General features: G+C 44.0%; 1 protein-coding gene across 3 annotated transcripts; it reads left to right on the forward strand.

The window, feature by feature from the left end:
- Window positions 1-72: 72 nt before the first annotated feature.
- KHDRBS1 (KH RNA binding domain containing, signal transduction associated 1) lies at window positions 73-23,360 on the forward strand. 3 transcript variants are annotated; one of them, XR_007508493.1, is made up of 11 exons: window positions 73-596; window positions 7,589-7,716; window positions 8,298-8,414; window positions 9,362-9,508; window positions 11,484-11,620; window positions 12,514-12,736; window positions 13,687-13,754; window positions 14,081-14,139; window positions 16,560-16,754; window positions 19,342-19,403; window positions 20,793-23,360. XR_007508493.1 is itself a non-coding variant. In XM_049820074.1 (9 exons), the coding sequence occupies exons 1-9, from the start codon at window positions 260-262 to the stop codon at window positions 16,655-16,657; spliced, it is 1,314 nt and encodes a 437-aa protein (XP_049676031.1). In that variant the 5' UTR covers window positions 73-259; the 3' UTR covers window positions 16,658-17,858. The 3 variants fall into 3 exon arrangements, 1 of the variants encoding a protein (XP_049676031.1); XR_007508492.1 differs by having other exon boundaries at window positions 19,342-23,360; XM_049820074.1 differs by lacking the exons at window positions 19,342-19,403; window positions 20,793-23,360 and having other exon boundaries at window positions 16,560-17,858.
- The last annotated feature ends 25 nt before the right edge of the window (window positions 23,361-23,385 follow it).

Below are 23,385 nucleotides of genomic sequence, written 5' to 3' on the forward strand. Positions count from 1 at the left end.
GTCCTGGGGGCGGGCCCTGAGGAGCGAGGCGGGGGGGCGGAGGGTGGTCGGCGCGCGGCGGCTGTGCCCGCGCAAGCGCAGAAGCGCGCGGGGTGGTCGCGCGGGAGCCGGCGGGGAACGGGGGACGACGACGATAGGGGGCGGTCCTTCCGGCCCCTCACTTCCGGCCCTGGCGCTGCGGCGGACGGTGTGGCAGCGCCGCTCGGCCCGCTCCGCTCCGCTCCCTCCCGCCCCGCCGCCGCCCGCCCCCCTTTCCCTCATGCAACGCCGCGACGATCCCTCCGCCCGCTTAGGCCGGGGACCGGGCCCCGGCGGTGCCCGGCAAGGGGCGCCTCCGCCACGACGGCCGCCCCGTGGCGGTGGGGGCCGCGGAGCCGCCGCCGCCGCCGCCACCGGGGCGCAACCTCCGCCGCTTCTGCCACCCAGCGCTACGGCCGCCGCTTCGGCCGCTCAGGCCCCCGCCGCCGCCCCCACTCCGCTGCTGCCCGGGGCCGCTGTCAAGATGGAGCCCGAGAACAAGTACCTGCCCGAGCTGATGGCCGAGAAGGACAGCCTCGACCCGTCCTTCACGCACGCCATGCAGCTCCTCACAGCAGGTACCGGGGGCTGGGCAGGGCGGGACCCCCGGGTAGGACACCCCCCCACCACCACCACCATCACCACCCTTCCCCCGTTCTCGGTGGGGCGGGCAGGGTCGGGGGCAGCTCCTAGTAAACGCTTTGGGAGAGGAGGAAAGGGGAGAGGGACACACACGCCCCCCCCGGGGTGGCTGAGGCGGCGGGGGGGGGGGGGCAGCTCCCGGCCGCCCCGGGTGAAGCGGCGGGGGCGGGGGGGGTTGCGACCGTTGTGCCGACCCGTTCTGGCTCCCCTGCCCGGTACGAGATGCGACCCCCGGGGTTTTGAAGATTAGATATTTCTCTTATTTAATCTCTGTTCAGTCCCGTGCTTAATCCAGGGCCTGGGCCGGATTAAACGCAGAGCCAGAACTTTCTTTTTAAAACGGGGTGTGCGGTCGTACTGGCCCTTTTCATCCCTGGGGAGGGAGGGGACCAAAGAGAACGGTAAAACCTGGGGTTTTCCATGTAGCGTCTGCTTGAGTCCCCGTGAGGCATGGTTTGTGATCTCTTTGATTTTCCACTCTGGTAATCTGTATTAGAGCTTGTTTCATGCTTCTGATGAACCTAAATAGGGAATGGAAATGGCAGTCTTTGTTCTGTGCCCAGACTAGCCTTCTCCTTCCCCATCACCACTGTCCAATCGCCTGGCAGCTCTGATTTCTCCATATCTCCACAGTGCAGCTGCTGCACCCGCGTTCAGTGCCTCTATCAAGTAGATTCAGCTGCCTCAAGACACTGTAGTCAGCTTAAAAATTGGAACGAGTTAAAATATTTGCTGCCACTTACAGCTTTATGTGCATGTAGTGGAGAGCTGGGAGGTACCCGGTGCGAGCATATACTCGGATTTGATCTGCAGATGAGCAGAGTGTTCAGCTCTCTGGTACTTATCATTCTGCTTTTAAATGATTTTTTTATTTTTTTTTAGGTCTTTAAAATGTACAGTATTGCCATAGTTGGTGCAGTGCTAGAGATTTTATTAGCTCCTCCTTTAATGTAGGAAATAATTCTTAAGAATTGCTGCCTCCCATTGTGCAAGTAACTGAGGTATATCGTCATGGGTAACTTGGCATCACTCGCGGACATCTTGATCTAAATAAATTAGTTTTATAATCCGATTTGCCGTCAATTTAATGTTTTTCATTAATAAAACCCTTTAGCCAGCTGATGCTTGACAGCTCAGTGATAATGCCTTCTAGTGAAATGAAACCTAAGGAGTTTGCTAATTCCCACACAAAGAACAGCGTTCTCAGCCCACTTAGTAAAGATTCGTTCACTGAGTGGTGTAACAAGGATTTATGAGGTTTTTTTCATTAATTTAAAAATTGCTGATAGTAGACTGCAGCTTTGTGAGACTTAAAATTGTTCATTGGAAGAGCGCCAGATGCTTCCTGCTTGCTTTGGATATTTTGAAAATTGCTCTCCTTTGGGAGCATTCACTAGCAGTTCAAATTCAGGACCATCTGAGCAGAAAGCTCATGAGAAAGAATCTGAAATAAAACTGTGGTTTTAGGCGACTACATCTTTTTGCACAGATGACCCCAAACTGATCTGGATTCCTCAGAATTTCTCTACTGCTGTGGCACCCTTTGGGGATGTCATGCTGGAGAAGCTGCTGTAAAGCTTACTTTGGAATTTAGGTCTGGGCCAAAGATTATAATGCATACAGCCAGCACAACTTAAGCAAAATGAGTTCCAGACAAAGAAATGACTGATTATTGTATGTCAGCAGTATTCCTATTCCAACCTTTTTTCAGGAGTGGAAGTAGCTTGTCCTGCCTGCCTCTGGGAGGGAATCCTGCAGGACTTCTGCATTGAAACTAAGACTTCTTCTTTAAAAGCAATATGTAAAACTAGTCTAAAATACTTTTGTGGTTCTAAAGCTGCTTAGCATTTCTGGAGAAAATTTGCATTATTTAGGAGTAAGATGAAGGGCAAGAGTGAGTAATACCGATTCTTGAACAATGTACTGTGTGATGAAAAGGTAGTAAAGCAGCTAAATTTTAGGGTTCTGTTACCCAGCACCCTGAACAGAAACTGAAAACTGGGATTTCTTGCACCTTGGAACATGATCCACGTTTCCTCACTCCTGTGGTTCGGAGTCTGTGTGACCTTCTTCTTCCATAGGAGCAAGAAAACCCTTTTTCCTCACTTTGATTTATGCCCTCCATCTGCTGCGGGGAGGGTGGGAGGAGATGCTGGTGTTTTGAAAGGCACAGTCCTCTCTGCTTGCATGCATTGGGAAGACAGGAGACGTCCACCAATGTGTTAGTTGGGCGTAGGTTTTTTTTCCAAATTCTTGTGGTAATCTTAGCTATTTTTATTTCATGGAGAAACTCCAAGTGAAAAGAGCTGGTCATCTCTGAGCTTCCTATGCTGCGAACAGATACGTGAGCTATGTCATTCCACTAGCAAGTCTCTATATAGCTAGCATCTAGTTGATCCTTACATTAAATGCAGCCCTTTACATCCCCAGCAGTGTGGAGCGTTGAGGAGGGATGGAGGCGGGTGGATTCAGAGCAGCAGGTAGGATGTTAGAGCAGGATCCGTGCAGGGAGGGAGTGCCGAGCAATTGGAGTTGGAGCATTGCAAAGCAGGGAGCAGCTTGAGGTGTTGGAGGACTCCTTGACAGAATCCCCAGCTGACCGTGCTGGTCCTCGTGCCGGATTCATTCAGTCTGTGTGTATTCCAAGGAAGGGAAAAGGGCTGTATGGGAAAGTCGGATGGATGGGCGGTTGCCTCGCTGGAATGCCTTGCCAAGGAACCAAATAGTGGGATTAGAGATGGGCTGAGGTCACGGGGGTGATGAGAAACTATGTAACCCAGGGCAGTACAATGTCCTGAAGCTTGCTTTGTGTGGAGCTAAGACTGTCCTGAAATGGAGATTATCTAAATTTCTGTGTTTCCAAGTGTATCCCCTATCTCCCAAAGGAGCTGTAACTACTGCCTTAAACTTGTGCCCAGATGTCGCAGACTGTAATATGCTAATACCGTTTCACTGTTGCATTTTTAAATGTATATATTGCTAAGCCATGCCAACATTATTAGATGCTGATGCTAGCCTGCCTGTCACTGCTGTGACTCTGCCTCCTCCCGCTGCTCTGCCAGGAGCCTCTACTACCTGTGCCATTTCTCATAGCTCACCTCCAGGCTTTCTCTCCTCCCTGCCTCATGCTTGAGCAGTGTTTCTTTTCTTCCCCATGCCCCCCTTCTCCCTGTGCTAGTGGCAGTCCCCTCCCGTCTCAGCAAAGCTCCAAAGCAGAGCTGTCTGCGTATGAATCCCAGCACACAGGCTGGAGGGTGGGGGGGGTGTATTTCAGCAGAAAGCCGAGGGAGGGAAATGGTGGGGTTAGGCGTGCCAAATTCTGCAGCTTCCACTATTGGCAGAGTCCATCCAGGAACAGGTCCCTGCTTCCTCTCCTCTGAAATCAAACCAGCTGGTGAGCAGTAGTGTAGGAGAGGGGGCTCTGCTTTCTTCCAGAGGCTCCCATTCCCAAACTCTTTTGGGGTTTTGGTGGTTTTTTGTTGTTTTTTGGGCATGGGGTCAGTATTATCATACTGTTAAGATAATACTCTCAGTATTAGGAATAAACAGAATGTGTCTCTGCTTACAGAGCACAGGTGTGCTGCAGGACAGTGTTTAATGTGGGTTTTTTTGTTAAGGAGGAGCTTGGGCTTAGATCAGGAGTAGCACTGTGGCTGCTTAGCCTCCTCCTTGTGAAGCAGCGGTGTTACCAACCCCCTTTACCTACCCCTTAGGATTTCTTCTGAGACAATGCAATCACTGCCCCACATGAAGTCCTGGAAACCACTGCCACACATGCCGCCAGACTGCTGACATTCCCCGTGGCAAGAAGGTAACCTTCTGCTGCACCTCTGACACGGCTTTAAAAAATCAGCACTGAAATGAGGCATGCTTAATCCCTCAAGGTATACGTACGCTTCTCCTTCATATCAGTAAGTGGTCTGACAAACTGCTACCACTCATCAGTTCATTCAGTACTGCTTCATGTTGCGTAGCTAATATGCCAGAATGCATACAGATAACGCTGGAATCCGGAGCAGTAGGACACGTCGCAAGTGGCATGTTTTTAGTTCTTCTTCACACCTATTTCCAGACTTGGAATTTGTTCTGAAGGTGTGAAGGGGACTGCTAGGTCACCCGCGCTGACCTGAATTGCAAAAGCTAGAGAACTTATGAGTTATTCTGCTGTGCAGGGCTTTTTCTTCTATGTTTTGTGTTTCATTTGAAGACGTGGTGATGGTGGATCCGATGCTTTTTTTAGCAAATGGTTAATTATTTGTTGCCCTTACAGACCGATTCCCAGATGTTGTTGCTACTGTTGCAGGAGGCAGAATGGATTTTGCTTTGTGATTGATGTGAACTGTGATTCACTGGTTTGCAGAGGCTTACATCTGATTGTGTTGTGTTTTGACAAGGTAGAAGATGCCTCTGGGTAGTTTAATTTATATCAAGAAAGTTTTAGGGTGCTTTTATTCTTGATGTGTGTGTAGAAGACACTTCTTGTTAATATGCAGAATGCATTTTCAGAAATTCACTTACTGTTTTTGGAGAACCAAAACGTTTGAGAAGTAATCACATTGTGTTATAGGGTCTAAAGCTATGTCTAACCAGTGATAAGGCCACCAGTGCAATCTTTAGTTTCCAAATCTTGATTGTCTGATCTATTCTTATAGCTAAAATTAAAAAAAACTGCATAAAACTAACCAAGGCAGCCATCTCTCTTGCTTATGTTATAAATTTGACAGTGCTTGAACTTCCAGGTTTTTTACTTTTGCATAGTGTCTTCAGAAAATAATTTATTTTTAAATCAAAAATCAAGCTATCTTTTTTCAAAGCGATTAGATCCGGTAATTTTTTTTTAAACTAAGGAGTCATGGTAACACTTTTGTAAGGGAGCCAAGGTGCTGTTGCAAGTAGAAATACAAAATTTAGGCTTCTCTTCATAATTATGCAACACAATCTCCAAGTTCTATATTTAGATCTCTAAACTAAAAACCAGTTTATATTACTGTGTCCATAACTGAAAAGTTAAAATGTCGATCATTTGATCATGTTTTCTTAAGGTTTGGGTTTTTTTGGTTGCACATCTAGTTGCTTCACTTCCTTGTGGTCTGCACCATTTGAAAGATGCTTCTCAGCTCATGAGGCTGTGGTTGCCTGTCCAGTCAGAAGGATGATGGTAACCCATTGTTCCTATTTCTGTTTGGATGTTACGAGAATATTACTAGGTGGATAATATGCCAAGTATCTGATATGCCAATATTCTGAAACTGTAAACGTGAACATTTAGTCTAAAGCATATAGTTTCTGAGATGGACAGAAATCACAGGAAACACAAGATACTGCAGCTGCCCTCTTTAAATTCTGGTAATGACTAAGCAGTCTTCAGTTTCAGTTTTGTCTTGCAGCTTTAATCCAGTTATGTGTATAATCTTGTGAAAGTGTCTCTCTTTCCCCTGAGATGTGAGAAGTTGTATTTAGAGCACTTTCGTCTCAGAAGAGATAAATATAGTTCTTGGGTTTGCTGATGAAATGGCACAATTTAAGGAAGGGTCATGCTCCTCCCCTGATAAGCATCTGTAAATAATAATTTGTGATGGCTATGCATGGTGTGACCGATTTTTTTTATTTTTTTTTTTTTTTTTTTGTTGGACCAAAGAGTGCATAATGGTTTATTATCAGTAATTTGGGATTGTTAATAATGGATTGGCTCCAAATTTGGGGGAACTTGTCGCCTAGTTGTTGGCCATTAAATAAAAATTGTACATGACTGGACATCTCTGGAAAAGAAAAGCCAGTCAGCTATGGGCTGCATGCTTTTGAAAAATGTTGGGTGTTTTTCTTGTACAAGGGAAAGTGCATTAATGACTCTAAGAACCTATGCTAGAAGTGCCTGCCTTGGAGATGATCTTCAGTCTTCTCCATTTGGGTCAGCTTTTATGAGGTGACTGTCTCCTGCCATCTCTCAGTGAAAGTTTAATTTCTAGGCAGATTTGAGAAGGTATTTGTGTACTAGTTCCTAATTGGCCTAACTTAATGACCTACTTCCAGAAGGTTATTTGGACTTTGTTCCAGATCCCCCTCAGGCTACAGCATGCCTTCAGTTCAGTCAGGCCACCCCAGTGTTTTTCCAAGACTCTATAATTCACAATATACAATTAAAAATGAGAATCTTATTTTGAGGTACAGAAATTTGTAGTTGCATTGCCTGAATCAAGTTAAGGACTTCTGACACTCACTTTTATGGCTCTATGCCTGAGGCTTACAACTTAAAAACCAACTTACGAATTGCTTGTGTGATAAAGATGCATTCATTTAATGAAATGAAGCTTATAAGAATTTCATAAGCCAGACTACACTCTAGTGTGTCACTTATTCGAGCTTCTGTTTATTAGGAATGTTTTCAACCTAACTGAAATTCATAGTGTCAGTATGTGTTGGCACCTCTAAGTAAATTACAGATTTAAAATAGTGCATCAGTTTGAATGATAAAAACTTGCCTGATTTGCTGATGGCTGCTGCATTATAGCAAGCATAGTTGGGGCTGGTTTCTTGGTAGGTTTAGGAGTCTACTCATGGGTACTGCATTTACGGCGGAGGCATGAGGTTGGGGACTGATAGAGGAAGGCACAGCAGAACTAATACACAGAACTGTACTTGCAGTTTCCTACTCTTATTTGTTGAAGTTATTTGTAGGGCATTCTCTGCTGTTTTTTCTTATTTTTGTTCATTATCCTGGTTTTGGCCTTCTGGAATCCCTAGATGTGAAGGGAGGAAGAGGCAAGCTGGGCTAGCACTGAAGAGGTGGCCTGTCTATCCAGATTCCATTAATGCAATTATGTGTGCATATATTGACAGAGAATGAGGGTGTTATGTCCTGTCATAATTCCAACTTTAAAAATGATGCTTGTTTGAGGAATATAAGCAGCCCTATTTTTATCTTGTTTAGAAATTGAAAAAATTCAGAAGGGTGAAACAACAAAGAAGGATGAGGAAGAGAACTACCTGGATTTATTTTCCCACAAGAATATGAAACTGAAAGAACGAGTTCTGATACCTGTCAAACAGTACCCCAAGGTGAGGGCCAGAAAATAGCTTACTGAATCTCTGTGATTTGCTTATTTTCTATGGATTTTATGGCTGACTTTTAGAGATAGTAGCTGTCAAAGTGTCGTCAGGAGTTATGCCAGTGTTCCACTATAGCTACGGAATTTTTCCTATGCAAGCTTGCAGGATCTTATTTCTAATATATTACATTTCTAGAATGTCTTGGGATAAAGCTAAATAGTGATGCATAGTTGTGATCTTTTATTACTAGAATAGGCACTTTCATATGTAGAGCTTTGTGTTTTACAGTTAAGAATTCATTTAACTCTTAAGACTTGCTGCCTGTAAAACTACTGGAGAGTAGATGTTAGAATTAAACGCTTACCATGAGTTAATATAGCTTGATTTTCTGGTGGAGCATTTTTTTCATGAAAAGAATGTTCTGGAACTTAAATTTTCCTGCACATTTTTTGGTCTGTATTTTTTGGTGAGGTGAAGAGAAAATGGAGTGGCTAAATTTTTTGTCAGCCAGCATAACATTCAGAAAAGCTTTTGTTAAGGCTAATGAGCTCTGGGGCTAATTTTTTTTTTCTTTTTTTCTTCATTTACAGTTCAACTTTGTTGGAAAGATTTTGGGACCTCAAGGCAACACCATCAAGAGACTTCAGGAAGAAACTGGTGCTAAGATATCTGTGCTCGGGAAGGGTTCAATGCGAGATAAAGCAAAGGTGAGGGCATCACCCTTGAAAACATATATTAATGCCTTTGATAGTGCTGTGGCAAGTTGTGGTTCTCAAAGCATTTTATAAAAGATTAAACCATTAAAATCCAAAAGCAAAGGTGGTAGAAAGTCACCCTTCCAAAATTACTCTGTGCATGTTGGGAGCGATCTTGATTGGGACAGAAGTGTGATGCATGTTTTTTCTACGAGCATAACTTAGAGACTAGTCATCTTTTGATATCCTGTACCCTTGGATGCAGAGATAGTTTATGTGAAAGCTGAAGTGTAAATTTTGTAAAATAAGAATTAATTCCAGCTACTCTGTGAAAAGTCATTCGCTAAAGGAATATATTAACCCTCCAGAAAAAAAAGGAAGGGGGGTGGGTGGGATCACAAAGTGCCAGGAGGAAAAATTAAAAGAATTTTTTTTTCTCCCTGCTTACTCCCAAAACCGAGCTAACAGTCAACAGAGCTGTAACTTAATTCAGCTTTTTACTTTAGCAGCATGAAAAGCTTTTACGCTTCTAGCTTATTTGTAGCTTCTTAAAGCCATCTGAATAACACAGATATCTAAGAGCAGAGTTAAAGATCAAGCTTGTTTGAGGCATTAGACTTCACTAGGTGGTAGAGAACACCTTAGGCAGAAAGCTATTGTAGAAGAGGAGGAACACTGCTCGCATATGCTTAATCTTTTGGAAAAAAGGTGGCTGGCATCAATGCATTAGCAAAAATATCAGTCACCTGAAAAGGCAGCTATAAAAAGATGGAAGGTGTAGATTGCATGTGGCTTTTTATAAAACCCTATGCTCATGTATGTTGTTACGATCTGTGTCCAGGGATGGCCAAAATGCTTTTACAAACATTTCCTGTTCAGGTGTAGAAAAACAGATAGAAGAAAATTAGTTTCTCTGCATCTTATTTAGCTTTAGGAATCGCTGGTCTGCTTTGTTGCAGGAGGAAGAACTGCGTAAAGGGGGAGATCCTAAATATGCTCATCTAAATATGGATTTGCATGTCTTCATTGAAGTTTTTGGACCCCCTTGTGAAGCGTATGCTCTGATGGCTCACGCCATGGAAGAAGTCAAGAAGTTCCTTGTTCCGGTTTGTATGCTCATGTTGTTTTCTTTTCGAAGGGTGTAGATGTGTTGTGAATCTGGCTATAAGGATGGGTAAGATTTGCACAGTGTAAGGCTCACGCTATAGGAATTGGTGTAGTCGAGGAAGCCTCGAGTATTACATATGTGTGTGGCAGCTTAAGATGACCCCGTTAATCTGGCATGAAGGCAAAAGACATACACTTACAGGGCAATTGTATAGAACGCTTGGAGTAGGTATTTCTCTCCTAGTATTAGCTGTGGACACTGGGGTGGGGTGGGTAGCTTGTATAGCTCCATGTGTCAGTTTTAGTGGGAGAATAAGTTTAGCCATGCCTGGCATGGAAGGGACTTCTCAGATGGGTTCCTCTGACTTAGAACTATGGCGTAGAAATCTGGCTAGAAAACTTCATTGGCCAGATCAGAAACTGTAAGTATGGAGATGTTTGCTCTGCTCTGAAGGAGTGGTGTGAGGATGAGGAGGGTGACTGCCTAGGCAGCTTGGTAGTAGTATTCAGTGTTGTAGCTAGTTTCTGAGACACATCTGTTAAATCAGTATTTCTGTTGTGTTTAAACATGTATGATGTGAAGGAACCTCTGTGCTCATCAGGTGTTTATACAGATGACACTTAGCTGTTTGTGGGTGTCTTTTACTGGTGAACCTTATAAGACCTTTATGGTCAACTTCATGTCAGTTTTGTGCCTGCTAGAGTATTGACTCCAAGAACTGCAGAATTTGAAGGAGTCTTCTGCATGTTATTGAAATGATAGTGTTGATTGCTAAAGTAGGAAAAAAAAAAACCCAAAATTGAAAAGAAGCCCACAGTGCTCCTTGCTTCTGGCTAGCTCAGCCTGTAATTCAGAGACCTGGCAGGTAGAGAGCTGAATATACCCTGGCACCATGTTCCACAGCTGAGACTGGGAGCTCAGATGTTCTGCCTGAAATACCAGGGGCGGGTGGAACCCAAGAGCAGTGGGTAGTAGGGAAGTGTGGAAAAGTGTGTGGGTACTGTGTGATTTCTGTGAGTCTGACACGGAGAGGAGGAGAGATTGCTATGTGGAGTGTCTTTGAAGGAAAGAGGTCATCTTCAAGGAGCCCCTGGGATGTATAAAACCTGAAGCTTGCTAAAGCAAGCGTGCAGCCTTGCTCTTTCAAGTGTCTTATCTATTGCTGCCTTCAAACAATGTGTTAAACTTCTGAAAATTGACAGAGAAGTCACTATGGAAGCCAGCAGTGCTCTGAAGACACATCTGGTAGGAGACTCCTTGCTTTGTGGTGTTGCCATGGCATCATGAAGATCCTCGATGCAAGGCCAAGCCTGCCTGTGTGTTGAGGGGAGGGGTGGGGTACAATGACTTCTGCGGGGTCACCAGAGATCTGTACTAATTCCTGAAGCTAGATACCCTGAGGTGATAAAAATGCATGGAGCCAGACACGTACTGTGTTCCTAAGGATTTGAAAAGACAGCTTGGATTTGCAAATGGGTGTTTACTCTTTGTCAGGCTGCATCCTATCCTGTTACTTCAGTGTGTTGGGAAAACAGCAGTATTTTATGTTATCTGGGCTCACTGTCAGCCACTTGCCTTTAAGTGGGAGCTGTAAGGTGCTTGAGGTGAGATATGGCTTGCCTGACTTCACCTCTGAACTGTCCAACACTTGCAAATAAATCTAGCTGACATCCCTGGGATGCTGGACATCAGATACCTCCAGAAGCCCTATGAGAGAGGTTCTTTTTGCAGGGACCAGCTGTAGTGCTCACTGCAGCTCCTGGACATGCAAGTGGTGTGCCCTTCCTGGCCAGTTTGGAGAAGGCTGGCAGTTTTGCCCTGCTGTCTGCTGAGCAAATCCTGGTAAAACTAACCAGCAGATTTTAATTTAGGACTATCAGGTTATTTCTATTCCAGCACAGTAGCCTGTGATATCCCAGAGCACAGACTGGCTAGTTAGCTGTTCTTTGGAGTTGACTCTTTCCCCTCTTTAGGATATGATGGATGATATCTGTCAGGAGCAATTCTTGGAGCTCTCCTATCTGAATGGCGTACCAGAGCCAACTCGTGGCCGAGGAGTCCCTGTGCGGGGAAGGGGAGCAGCTCCGCCACCGCCTCCACCTGTTCCAAGGTATCTTTCCCAAAAGCACAGACCTAGAAATGCTGGATCTTGCTCAGAGTTGTCCTGCCAGATGAGGTTAAGCTACTTGTTCTTGCACATCAGCTGTTGGCCTTGACCTTGGCTTTTGGCCAAGGCTTTCTAGCCTTGTGTTGCAGGCTTGCTTTTAGCAAGCTGGCATCGAATGTTTTGTATGTTTTGAGACGTAATCTAGTGGAGTGGATGTTTTCTGTATTATTTTTGATGTCTGAAATCAGCAGCTTCATAAAGTAACCTTTCAAAAATTGTCCTACAAAATCACGTGTAGATTGATGTCTCGTGTTTGCTTCAGCCTTCAGCAGAACAAGCGTTTTCAGTTTAAACCGACCGTCCTTTGAAAGTTATAGTGTGGCATTATTCTGTCATTGCTGTCAAGGCATTGGGATAAATTGGCAATAAAGCTCTGTTACTATAGTTCTTGCTTCACTACCTATTTCATGGGGGGAAAGTCTTTACTTCTGAGTGTTTAGCCCAGAATTGTCCCTGCCTATCATCATTGATCTTTATAGTCCTGGAGGTCTAGCAGTCATTGCAAGTTAGTGATAGAGGGTTATTTAAAATGAACTCTGAGAAATTACTTGCCCGAAGTTCTGTATCAGATTTATTTCTTTGTCTGTACAACATCTAATGCAGTAGAGTTCTCATCCCAGAAGAGGTTTTTGTAAATCCTGCAATACAACGGTATTAATGATTCTTGTGCTTTCGTTCCTGATAAAGAATTCATGGCTTAGTTAATAGTGACTGTATTTATTTATCAAGCTATTGCATTTTAAAGTAGGTGTAAGACGTGCATGCAGTGCCCTCAGTATTCAGCACACAAGCAGTACAGCAGTAGCTGTTCACAATCCTTTTTATCTCCTTTGCAGGGGGCGTGGTGTTGGTCCTCCCCCCCCTCCTCCTCCTCCTCCTCGGGGGGCCCTTGTGCGAGGAGCCCCGGTTCGGGGTGCCATTGCTAGGGGAGCTGCTGTAGCCCGCGGAGTACCTCCTCCCCCAGCCGTACGGGGTGCTCCTGCACCCAGAGCACGTGCAGCCGGAATTCAGAGAATACCGCTTCCTCCTCCTCCCGCACCAGAAACCTATGAGGAATATGTAAGAAACTATGTATCTTTGTTTTTGTTTTTTTTTTTAATTCCAGCTAGCTGACCATTTATTAGATGCTCAACATAATTGAAATAAGGGCTAACAACACTAAGATTGCTCTAGAGAAGCGACCACCAGTGCAAACACTGGTATGGTGCTGGGTGTGACCTGCTCTGCCTCTTTAGTCCTCAAAGGAGGGAACTGCCAGTGTCCTAAATACAGGGTAAGGGGTGGTTTTTATAAAACTGAAATGTGCCCCCAAGACTGAAGTTTGCCATAACTGTCAGTGCATGGTAGAAAAACTACATCACAAAGATTGATGTAGTTCACATCACATTCTCTTCCTGCAAGAGAATTGTTTCTTACTTCCCCTAAAATCCTTGAAGTAAATATGTGAATGAATGTGATGATGCTTCAAGTCATACAACTAAGCACCACCCTCCTGCCAAGCTTATCTTAGCATCTGTGCTCTTGGTATTCTAAAGGAAAAACAAGACAACTGTTTTCGATGGACAACAGCATTTTCAGGAATCATCACAAATATTCATACATCTAAAAAGTCTGTTTCTGCTCTCGGTAAAATTTCTTTAATTTTTCCACTGAAACCTATCCTAAGTTAATAGGTTGCTTTTTGTCTACCTGTCAATCTGTGGTTTGGATAACAGTTACAGGCCTCCTGGCACATGGATTTTTACCGCAGACAAACTGCAGCCTTGGACATGTAAATGACTTTCTAATGTGTTGTAAATATTAGTATAGTTCATTCCTCCCAAGCCACAGGACACAAGCAGATCTTAGCCACCTATGTCTTATGATTGAGCTCCTTACCTGCAGCAGGCAAGGATTCACAGGCACCTCTGAAAGCTGCTGTAGCCTGAATTCAGTTTTCCCATTACTCTTGGTCAGGCATTAACCTTTGGTCCTTCCATTAACGCCGTTTATGTCATCATCCGTTTCAGGGCTATGATGATGCATATGCAGACCAGAGCTATGAGGGGTATGAAGGCTACTACAGCCAGGGCCAAGGGTAAGTTTGCTTGTCTCCTATGTGTTACTGAGAAAATTATGCATGATCTTTTTTTCTTTTTTCTTTTCTTTTAAGGGAATGGAAACACTCATTTCTGAGTTTGAGCTGTAGGGAAAGTGCCCTATTCTGCTGGAATCCAAGAGTGCCTGGGAAATAACTTCTGGGAGTGTCCCAGTGTCCTTGACAATTCTGTAAAAGCAGTGATCAGACACACCACAGCCATGAGCAATATTGGGCATCTTTGCTTTTCAAGTGTTTGTGCAAGTTGTGTCAGTTTAGGAATACGATTTCAGCACTGTATGTAACCACCATAATTACTCTTCCAGGGACACAGAATACTATGATTATGGACACGGGGAGGCACAGGAAACCTATGAAGCTTATGGTATGTCTGGGAATACTGTTCTCTTGACAGGGAAGGGGCTGCGCATAGTTGGGAATTGCCTGCAGCAGTTGCACATAGTTGGGAATTGCTTGTGGTCGACCAGCTGTTTTCCAGTGCCACTCCACACTCTGAGCAAAAACTTAATGAGAACCTCAAGTAGTTTTCATGGTCGAATATTCATACCCTACAGATTATCCAGGTCTAAACAACCGAAGGCGTTCTGTGTCTTTTAGATTCTTATCTAGCTTGATTGTCTCAAAGGTGACGCTTTTAAAATTCCATTTTTTAACTACGGAAATATCTTTTAATTTCCTTGTAGCTTTAGAATATTTTAAGGGTTCTGGATTTCCACCCACAGCGCTACTTTTGCTGCAGTCTGGTGTTCACGGATTATATTTTGTTGAGCTGGATGAGTGCATGGTTCCATCTGCTTCCTTATCCTCAAAAACCCGCTAGCTGATACTGACTCTGCACTATATATTTGCTTGAAAAATGGATTTAAATGTCATATGAAGGCCTCCCTTTGATTAGATGGAACAATTTTGGTCAATATGACTTGCAGGTAGTCTATGAAGTGCAGCCAATTTGAATTATGTAAAGCTATCAGCTTAGGCTAGACTAAGGGGTATGGGAGACCAATTTAACCACAACTTTGTAAACCACCAACTGTTGAAAACAATAGGCCTTATATCTGAGGTGCTGGCAATAAAAGACTGGGTGGCTGCGTTTATTTTTTTTTAAGCTAGTTCATATATCCAAGCTTATGAATGGCATCTGCATGTGGCAATGACTAAGATTCATTTTTCTCTCTCTGTAAACAAGCTGAACTATAAACAGTTACCAAAGCTATACAGTGAGCTGCTTAATGGCATGGAAATATGCTGTATTGAAAGCAGTCCCTTTAGCAGATCATCAGCTGCCTGAAGGCGTGAATGAATGCAGGTAGTGACGATAGTGACTAGTGACGAGCTGGAGGGGCTTTCTGGGATCCTCAGGAGCTAGGAATCCCCCTATGCCATGTCATGCTGGTATTAGGGAAGCAGAGCTGTTAATACCTGGCTGTCTCCTGTGTGGGCCTCAGGGCGTTCCCTGCTCTGGGCTTAAGTTGCGAGAGAAGTTCAAATTCAGGTGCCTAACCAGGGATGCTTTTCCAGTCTAAGATGCATTTGAATAGACAGCTGCTGTCAGTAACATTGGCTATCTTTCCTGCCTTCAATGGCTTGGTTTGTTGCCTGCGTTAGTCACGCAGCACAAAGAGGCTTTTGTGCCTCCTACTTGGTAGGAGACCGGTTGTGTTGTCTGGGATATGAAGGCCAAAATGCTCATTGTATACTTGGCATGAAGTTGCCACAGCTAATCTGTTTATCCACAGTAATTTCCTTTGGTCTCTGCTTTCATGAAAACAGAATTAGAGAAATAAATTGTTGAGCCAGGCTGGAGACAGTTTTGAGAAAATGGGAATGTGCTCCATGGTGGTAGGAACAGGCTCGGCTGTCTTCCGGGCTTCGGACACTCGCTTTCATAAACTGGTGACCCTGGAGAGAATGGCAGGCATGCAAGTATGAATGTTGCAAGCAGAAGCCGTAATGAAAGCTGAGCTTGGATATTTGGGGGATATAGCTCAGGGACAATGGGAGTGCAAACTTCATTTGCTTCGGTGGTGGTTGTACGTAGCAGAAGGGTTTGGGCTGTCCTGTTGAGTTCCCATCAGCTGTTAATGCTGGGACAGCACTAGCAAGTGATGTCTTCTCCAAAGAGGTGAGCAGATGCTATGCGAGCTGCGGCTGGGAATTTTCCTGTATTCGCGGAGGGGAAGGAACAGTAAGTCACAGTCAGAAAGCCGACTGGTGTCTGGAAGTTCAGTCGGACGTGCTGCTTCCCTACAGCAGCGTAGGGACTTAATTATTTTAGCACAATTATCCAGGAGCTGCCTTGCTTGGTGTCTGGGAAGGAGGGAAGCACTACCTGTAGCAGTCCCCCCAGCCAGACCCCAGGGTTATAGATGATGCTGGCCGCCAGCCCGAGGGGCCGTGACTGCTGCGACCTTCGCCACGGCTGGCTGCCAGAGCTGCGCCGTGAATTGGCTTCAGCTCTGCTGAAATTAATTACTCCTAAAAGGCACTGGGTTTGTCCAAGTCGGCGCTTAGCTGGGCTGTCGGAGCTGCAGGCTTCCCAGGGATCCCGTGAAAATGTTTTTTTTTTGTTTTTTTTTTCCCCCGTGATGTCGGAAGATGTGCTGCAAACGAGAGGTTTTGGTGGACCGTGGGGCATTTTGCAGACCGGTTTTGGGGTGAAACGGCTGTGAAGATGCCCCGTGCCTCTGTGTCGACTCTGGAGGGGGAGCCAGCTCCGCTGCTCCCTCCGTGCCCCTTCCCTGGCAGCACTCCGCCGTCCTTGACATATCCCTCTCTTTTCCGCAGGGCAAGATGACTGGAACGGAACCAGGCCCTCCCTGAAGGCCCCGCCGGCCAGGCCAGTGAAGGGGGCCTACAGAGAGCACCCATACGGACGTTATTAAAAAACAAACATGAGGGAAAAATATCAGTTATGAGCAAACAGTTGTTACTGATTCTTGTATCTCCCGGGATTCCCGTTGCTTTACCCACACCAGACAAGTAATTGTCTAACTGTTTTTCTTCGTGGCCCTTTTTCTCCCACTCCATCCTCACCCTGCATTCTGGCTTCTGTACGTAGTATTTTAAAATGAGTTAAATAGATTTAGAGGACCGACTTTAATTTTTTTTTTTAAGTGTGTAGATGGCTTTTCTTTCTTTGTTGTTTAGATAAACACAACTGTACCTTTTTTAATAAAAAAAAAGTTGAGTTAAAAATGTTAGTTTCAAAAGTGACATGCTTTGCTTAGCAGTTATGAAATTAAGGTTTTGTTAACCTTTCAAGTTTGGTTTTAAGGAACCCATAAAAGTTGTAGTTGCAGAATCCCAAAGTAGGCTACATTTCAAAATTCAGGGCTGTTTTTAAGAATTAAAATCATAATGTAACGGTAGTAGCTGCCACCGTTTAAAAGTAACCTCAGATGTCAAACGTTCCTTAAAAGCAGATTGCTGGTGAATCTTAAGTTTAAATTTTAATACAAAGGATCCTCAAACAAATTAAATAGCATTTTTTAAAGGTAATTGACTTAAAAGAAAAAAAAATTAGGTTTGTAAAATTGACTTTTCTTATGTGGGTTTTGAAATCTAGCCCCGAACATGCGGTGTTGAGAGATGCTTGGGAAGCAGATTTTCCAGTGTAAAGGGGTTCTTAGCTTGGTTCTATATGAAGAACTTTTAAGGGAAAAAGCAAATTAAAGCATGGCTCTAATTGCCCAGTGTTTGATATTAGAAAACAGAGTATTATTACGTGAGTAGGTCTGAACTCTGTAAAACTACAGTCTTCTCATTTTTATAGTGCTTGGGGCAGATAATGCAGTGCAAGTTTAAAACTGACAAAATTGCCAATATTAGCAATCCCATTGACTTGTTCAAGTGTATCTCAACACTAGCTTTGCATAAAAAGGGACACTGCAGCTGAAAAAATGAGGAAAAATTTCACTTTGTACATAGGATAAAGTCCTAATTGGATTTGTACACTGTCCTCCCACTCTGTTCTTGAAGATTAAATGCTACATGTGTAAGTCTGCCTAAATAGGTAGCTAAAACTTGTCAAAATGTCTGCCGCAGTTTGTCAATAAAGTTTAGTCCTTTTTTAATCAAAGTAAATGTGATGAATTGTCATTTTTTTTTGTTGAGCAATAAAATAGCTATTTTTTTTTTCAAATAAATTTAAATTAATGCTAAAGCTAATTGTCTTTTTAAAACATGGAGACATTCTAAAAATGGTGGTTTTTGTAATTCTCACAAAAAGTTTATCAAGCTCATTGAACGAGCTTAATTTTTTTAAAAAAAAAAAAGAAAGAAAAATTGTTTTTCACCCCCTGGAAGTTGCTGAAAGCAGTTTGATCCTGGACTATGGCAGAAATCTGACTTCAGTCTGCTGGAAAGCGTTTACGGTTCTTTGCTGAATTACTGATTCAGAGTTCAGGTGGCCTTGCAGAGTATTCCAGGCTGCAGGCTCCAGATTGAGTCTGAAATGGCTGGTTTAAACGTAGCGTGACAAAATGAATGCTGAAAAATCCAAGGCTTAGCTGCCACCAGGAGGAGAAGGAAGCTTGCTTTCTGCTTTATGTAAACACCCCTAACCCCCTCGGCTAAGATGATGCCCTTCCTATTTTACGGTAGCCTTTACTTGGAAAGCCACTTAAAAATGTGTCTTTGTTTGGGGAGAGTGCTGCAGTTGCTCCTCATATCCTTCTGAGAGGGTGTGTATGCATAGATACATAACATAATAGTTTAAAGTAAACTGCTTAGACAGACATGAAAAATGGTTTGTATTTCCCATCTGCAAAATGAATCTGGCATTCTAGGGGGAGAGAATTAAACTGCTCGGGGGTGAAAAATAGAGCATTAGGAACCAAACTGCTTGTAGCAGTGCATGATTGAGGGGAATACTTTAAAACAAAAAGTTGTATTTGTAGATTGTTATTAAAGTGTAAATAACTGAATTTTCAACAATGGTTTGGAGTCAGCTTTCAGGGCATAATGTCTTGCTTGATGAAAAGATCACCCTATACCCCCCTTTTAAAGGAAAATTATCGCAGGAGAATCAGGATGTGTAAAGCTAACATGCATCGCAAAACCCAAAAGGTAACCTAAATGTCTGATTTTAATAGCACATTTCTCTTTTACATAAACTGTGACGGCAACTTGCATAAACTTTATTGAAACAATTCTTCAGATGTTAATTTTAATGTAAAAATTTGCAAAAAATGTTTAAAATAAACATTTAAAAAAAACCACATGCTTCTGCATAAATTAGCAATAACTTTAATAATGTGCCCTTTGAAAATGCACTGTAATGTAATGTGGGCAAAAAGGAATCGGCAAGCTTAAATATCAAAAGATGTAAAATGACAACGAATATAGATAGTCCTGCTACTGCCAAAAAAAAAAAAAAAATTCTGCTCAGTTTTTTAAAAATGTAAAATGATGGCCCTTTTTAGACCCCAGTATTGATATTTACTGTGAAATGTTCAAAGCTCAGCTTAAGTTGCATGTTTTCCTTCCTGTGTAATTGCATGCAGGACTCTTTTTCTTTTGATTTGTGCTCACATTAAGGAGACTCACAAATGTCTTCAATTTGCAGGAGTCAAGAGTACATCGCTGTGAATCACTTGGGTGAAGATGAGCAGGGGCAACAAGAAGTGGGTAAGTTTGTTTATTTTTGCAACCCGTTGCAAGTTACTAACATGTTTTGTGTGGGAGGTGGGGGGCGGCACCATCTGAGCTGCTAAATTGAAGCCATTCTTTATATACCCACAAATAAATTACTCTTGTGAAAGGCCAGTTACATGACTGACACTCTTGCAGAGGTCATGGTGTGGAGGAGGCTTCGGTATGTACCTGCCTAGAGCTCTCCCACCGAGATCCCATGGAGAAGGAGGTTTCAGTGGAATTGAGGAGAGAGGGAAACGTAAGGAGATCTGTCTCTGGGAGCTGATTCCCGGCTGAGATGCTGGCCTTCGTGGGAGCGCTCTCGGCAGCAGGGTAGCGCTGAAGTTGTTGTTACCCCATGCCCTAGAAAGAGAGCAGCTCAAGGAACGGCTCAATAGGAATTCCTATAGGCGTCCCTGATGCATCAAAATTATAGACTGCAGATTTTAGACCAGATGCTGCCCAGCTAGGCCTTGCTAGTTCTACCCCTTCCACCCCCATCGATGGGCTCTGAAATGTGATCTGCCTGCTGGCTGTTCTTTTTTTTTACGGCTTTTTGCCTGATGTCATTGCTGGAGACGGCTCGGGCAGCGGTCCTGCCGGCCCGGCTGGGACGCGTTTAGCTCGGGGGTCCGCAGGGCTGCACGCCTGGCATCAGCGAGCGAACACCCTGAGCCCCCGGGAGGGGTGATGGACCCCCAGCACCTTTGGGTGCCGGTGGGGATCAGCACCCACAGTGGTGGGGCTCCCTCTGGTGGCTGCTCTGGCCCCACTGACGTGCTCGTTCTCCAATAAATACCTTCATAAATGCACGCCGGTGCTTGCCAAACCGAGTGGTACCTTGGCTGGGGAGATAATCACGCATCAGTGGAGTGACCTGCTTACACAGCAAGGACACATCTCCCCCCAGGCCCAAAGGCAGCAGCCGTAAGCGTTTCCTTTGGGGACAGCTAATCGCTTTCTCTCAAATCTCGAGATCACTGAAAGTCTGAGCTCCATAAATAAAAGAACAAAGAAATAAACCCTTGCAATGCTGAAGAAGTCTAATGGCTTCAAAAGACAACTGTGAAAAGCCCTGGGCATAGGACATCGAAGGACATAATTCTCATTTTATATGGAATTGTAAAGCTACCAAACGAGCTTCTCTTATCTTAGGAGTATTGGGAACAAGAAAGCAGTGATATGTGGAAATGCTGCAACAGAGTGAGATTGCCCTCAATTCTTTGACTTTCGCTTGAAAATTGGATCCATAGTTTTCTGCTAGGGAAATCATAACGTGTCTGGATTTGTGGCCTGTTTATCGAATGCATCTTCATTTACAATGTAATTGAAACATCAATTTATACGGTGTTGTACCAATCTTTCCCATTTCTTTCTTAATAGGCACAGCTTTTATATCAAGTGGAAAAGATTTGATAGAGATCATCTATTATGATGCAGTTTTTTACCAGTAGAAGTGGATCTTGTGACACTGCCTTTGGAGTAATACAGCTTGCTTGTGCATTGCATTTGTTGCATGTTTATGTGAAAGATTTTAATGTTATGGAGGAATGTAAATCTTAATATATTGAAATAATTGTATATGCTAAAAGTATTTTGAAAACATGCCCTGCATCGAACATCTTCCTCCCTCTCATAGCATTACTACATTCAGGTTTTAGCCTAGAGTCTGCAAAAGCTAATTTGAGATCCCAAAATAGCCATCAGCATCGGATGTGTCTTTCAAAGATGCTCTAATTAGCCAGACGTTCCGGGGGTGATACAGGACTTGCTGAAATTTGTGAGGGGTAGAGATTCCTTTGAGTACTGAAGTCTGAGTCACCTAAATAACCTTCCCTTTTATACCGGCATGTAGCCACTGGAGGTGGTATTCTGCTGGCTGTGAGCTAACAACCGCCAGTGATCTTTCATCCCCCGATTTCCCCAAAGGACTAATCCACATATTATTTGTAGGATTTTGGTAAAGGCCATAACCAAGATAAAGGCCCCCATTGTGCCTGGTACTGTACAGTGTGATGTACAGCAGCAGTCACGTCTCCTCTGTGGAAGGGTTTCCCAACAATCCTGTTCTTTTCAAGAGAAGCTTGGCTCTAGAAACATCCTCTTGCTGCAGAGCGCTCTGTGTCCCAGCAGTCCCATCTTCTCTGGCCCTTGCTCTGAGCAGCCATAGCTTCTTCAGCCTCTAGTCCAGCCCTTTGGTATAAATACTCCGGCTGGCCTTGCTTGGAGCTGGTACAAACCTGGACTTTACACTTCCCCGGTGAGGTCTCACCATGCATAGCAGTTCATAGCCGGTATCTTGGACAGCAATAGGAGTGTGAAACTGAGCTTGCAGGAAAAACACTCCAACTGGTATTGCAGAGATATCCCCAGCAGCTTTCCCTGGAAAGAGACTGCCATACCCTGCCTGTTCCTTAACCCTGGTTTCAAGTTGCTGTTCGGGTTATTAAATAAAGCAAATGGCTACAGGCTTTGTTTTATAACTTACCTATGGTATTTTTATGTTTAACTTAAAACACTGTGCTTTCAGTAAGGCAAAGACATTACCTTGATAGGGCCCTCTCTAAAATTCCCTATTTGGCAAGTTGGGTTTAAGAGCACAGCTGGATTCCCTGTTCGGCTGTTAAAGCAGATGATTCTTTTTGTACAGAATGAGTTTTTAAATTTGTATGAGAGCATCTGTCACAAACAGAGCCAAGAAAAACAATTTAAAATGTGCACGTCTTCCCTTCCTCAACCCATGCCGCTGCTCTCCTAAAGAACACTTGGGCAGAGGGTGATTCCTGCAGCTTGTGATAGACCCTCCAAATGGCCCCAGAGGAGGAGAGACCAGCTGTGACCCGTCTGCTGGGAGATGCAGAGGAGAACAGGCGGTGTTGCAAACACAGCTCTTCTCTCAGCTGCGAGGAACAAGTACATATGGTGCTTTTGGGGAGGAAGACAGGGCTTAGGGAAATTCTTCTTTAATTGATAAACCTATAACATCTTGGATGAGATGTTGGACACATGCCCCATTTGTAAGCTTTGAGGGGGAGGAATTTCTGCAGGCTAGTCAGGGCCCGTGGGAACTCCCATCTCGAATGTAGATGTTACTCCTCTTATTCTACTCAGGAAGCTCAGTTCCTTTGAGCACAGAACAGAAACCTTTGCTGTTATTGCTCAGTTGAGCCTTCCATTGCTACCATATGTTTTAATAGAAATGTTTGTTTCCATGCTCATTTTGCTCCTTTTGCAAAGTGGGATGAATCTCCCGACGAGCTGATTTCAGATCTGATAAAGGAGCACCGCTAAGATGCCGTTTGCTTTACTGTGGCTGGGAAATAGGAACCTGGCAGCTCTTGGTGAGTGTTGGAGAACACCGGAGCCCCCCTCGGCTGCCGCAACCCCTGGAGAGCAGCAACTGTGTGTTGAAGTACTGAAATATAAAGTGTTTTCCAATGAAGCTGTTAGTTTTACCGCTGGCTTTAGAACCAAATACGACCAAAGGCTTGTACGCGCTGTTACAGATGCAAACCTGTTTTTAACCTGACATTGGTGCCTCCTACCTGTTGCCTTTATAGTTGTTGCTGGAAGACTTTGTTAAAACCGCAGGTGTCTGGACACTCCTGGGTTTTGATGGCTCTGCACAATGTAGGTTTCAAAACCAATAAGAAATGAAAGATTGGCCCTGTGAAAGTTCATTAATTTTAGAGCTGGTTTTGCCTCCAGCCCAGGCAGGGGTGGTTCTCCGGATTGTATAACGCTCCATCTGTACTGAAGCATCAAACCACCCACAAGTTAGAGAAATCGATGAGAAATCCTGCAAGTGGTTGGTAAAGATGGTGAAAACTGATCAAGGTGAATCACAGCATTAAAATAACTTGTATAGGAAACTGGCAAGCTCTTCTGCGCCTGGTATTTAACGAGAAGTGTTCAACAGATGTTGAAAGTGATTAGTCATTCCCAATAATAAAGGCCTAAGGTTGAAAAAAAAATT

Source organism: Accipiter gentilis, chromosome 17, assembly GCF_929443795.1.
Source record: "Accipiter gentilis chromosome 17, bAccGen1.1, whole genome shotgun sequence".
NCBI classification, from domain to species: Eukaryota; Metazoa; Chordata; class Aves; order Accipitriformes; family Accipitridae; genus Astur; species Astur gentilis.

Bases quoted from the DNA above. Each gene is read 5' to 3' on its own strand.
- KHDRBS1 (XM_049820074.1), top strand. From the start codon at position 260: ATGCAACGCCGCGACGATCCCTCCGCCCGCTTAGGCCGGGGACCGGGC. The intron at 9,509-11,483 runs GTTTGTATGCTC...TCCCCTCTTTAG, and splicing joins TCAAGAAGTTCCTTGTTCCG to GATATGATGGATGATATCTG. The intron at 12,737-13,686 runs GTAAGAAACTAT...CATCCGTTTCAG, and splicing joins CAGAAACCTATGAGGAATAT to GGCTATGATGATGCATATGC.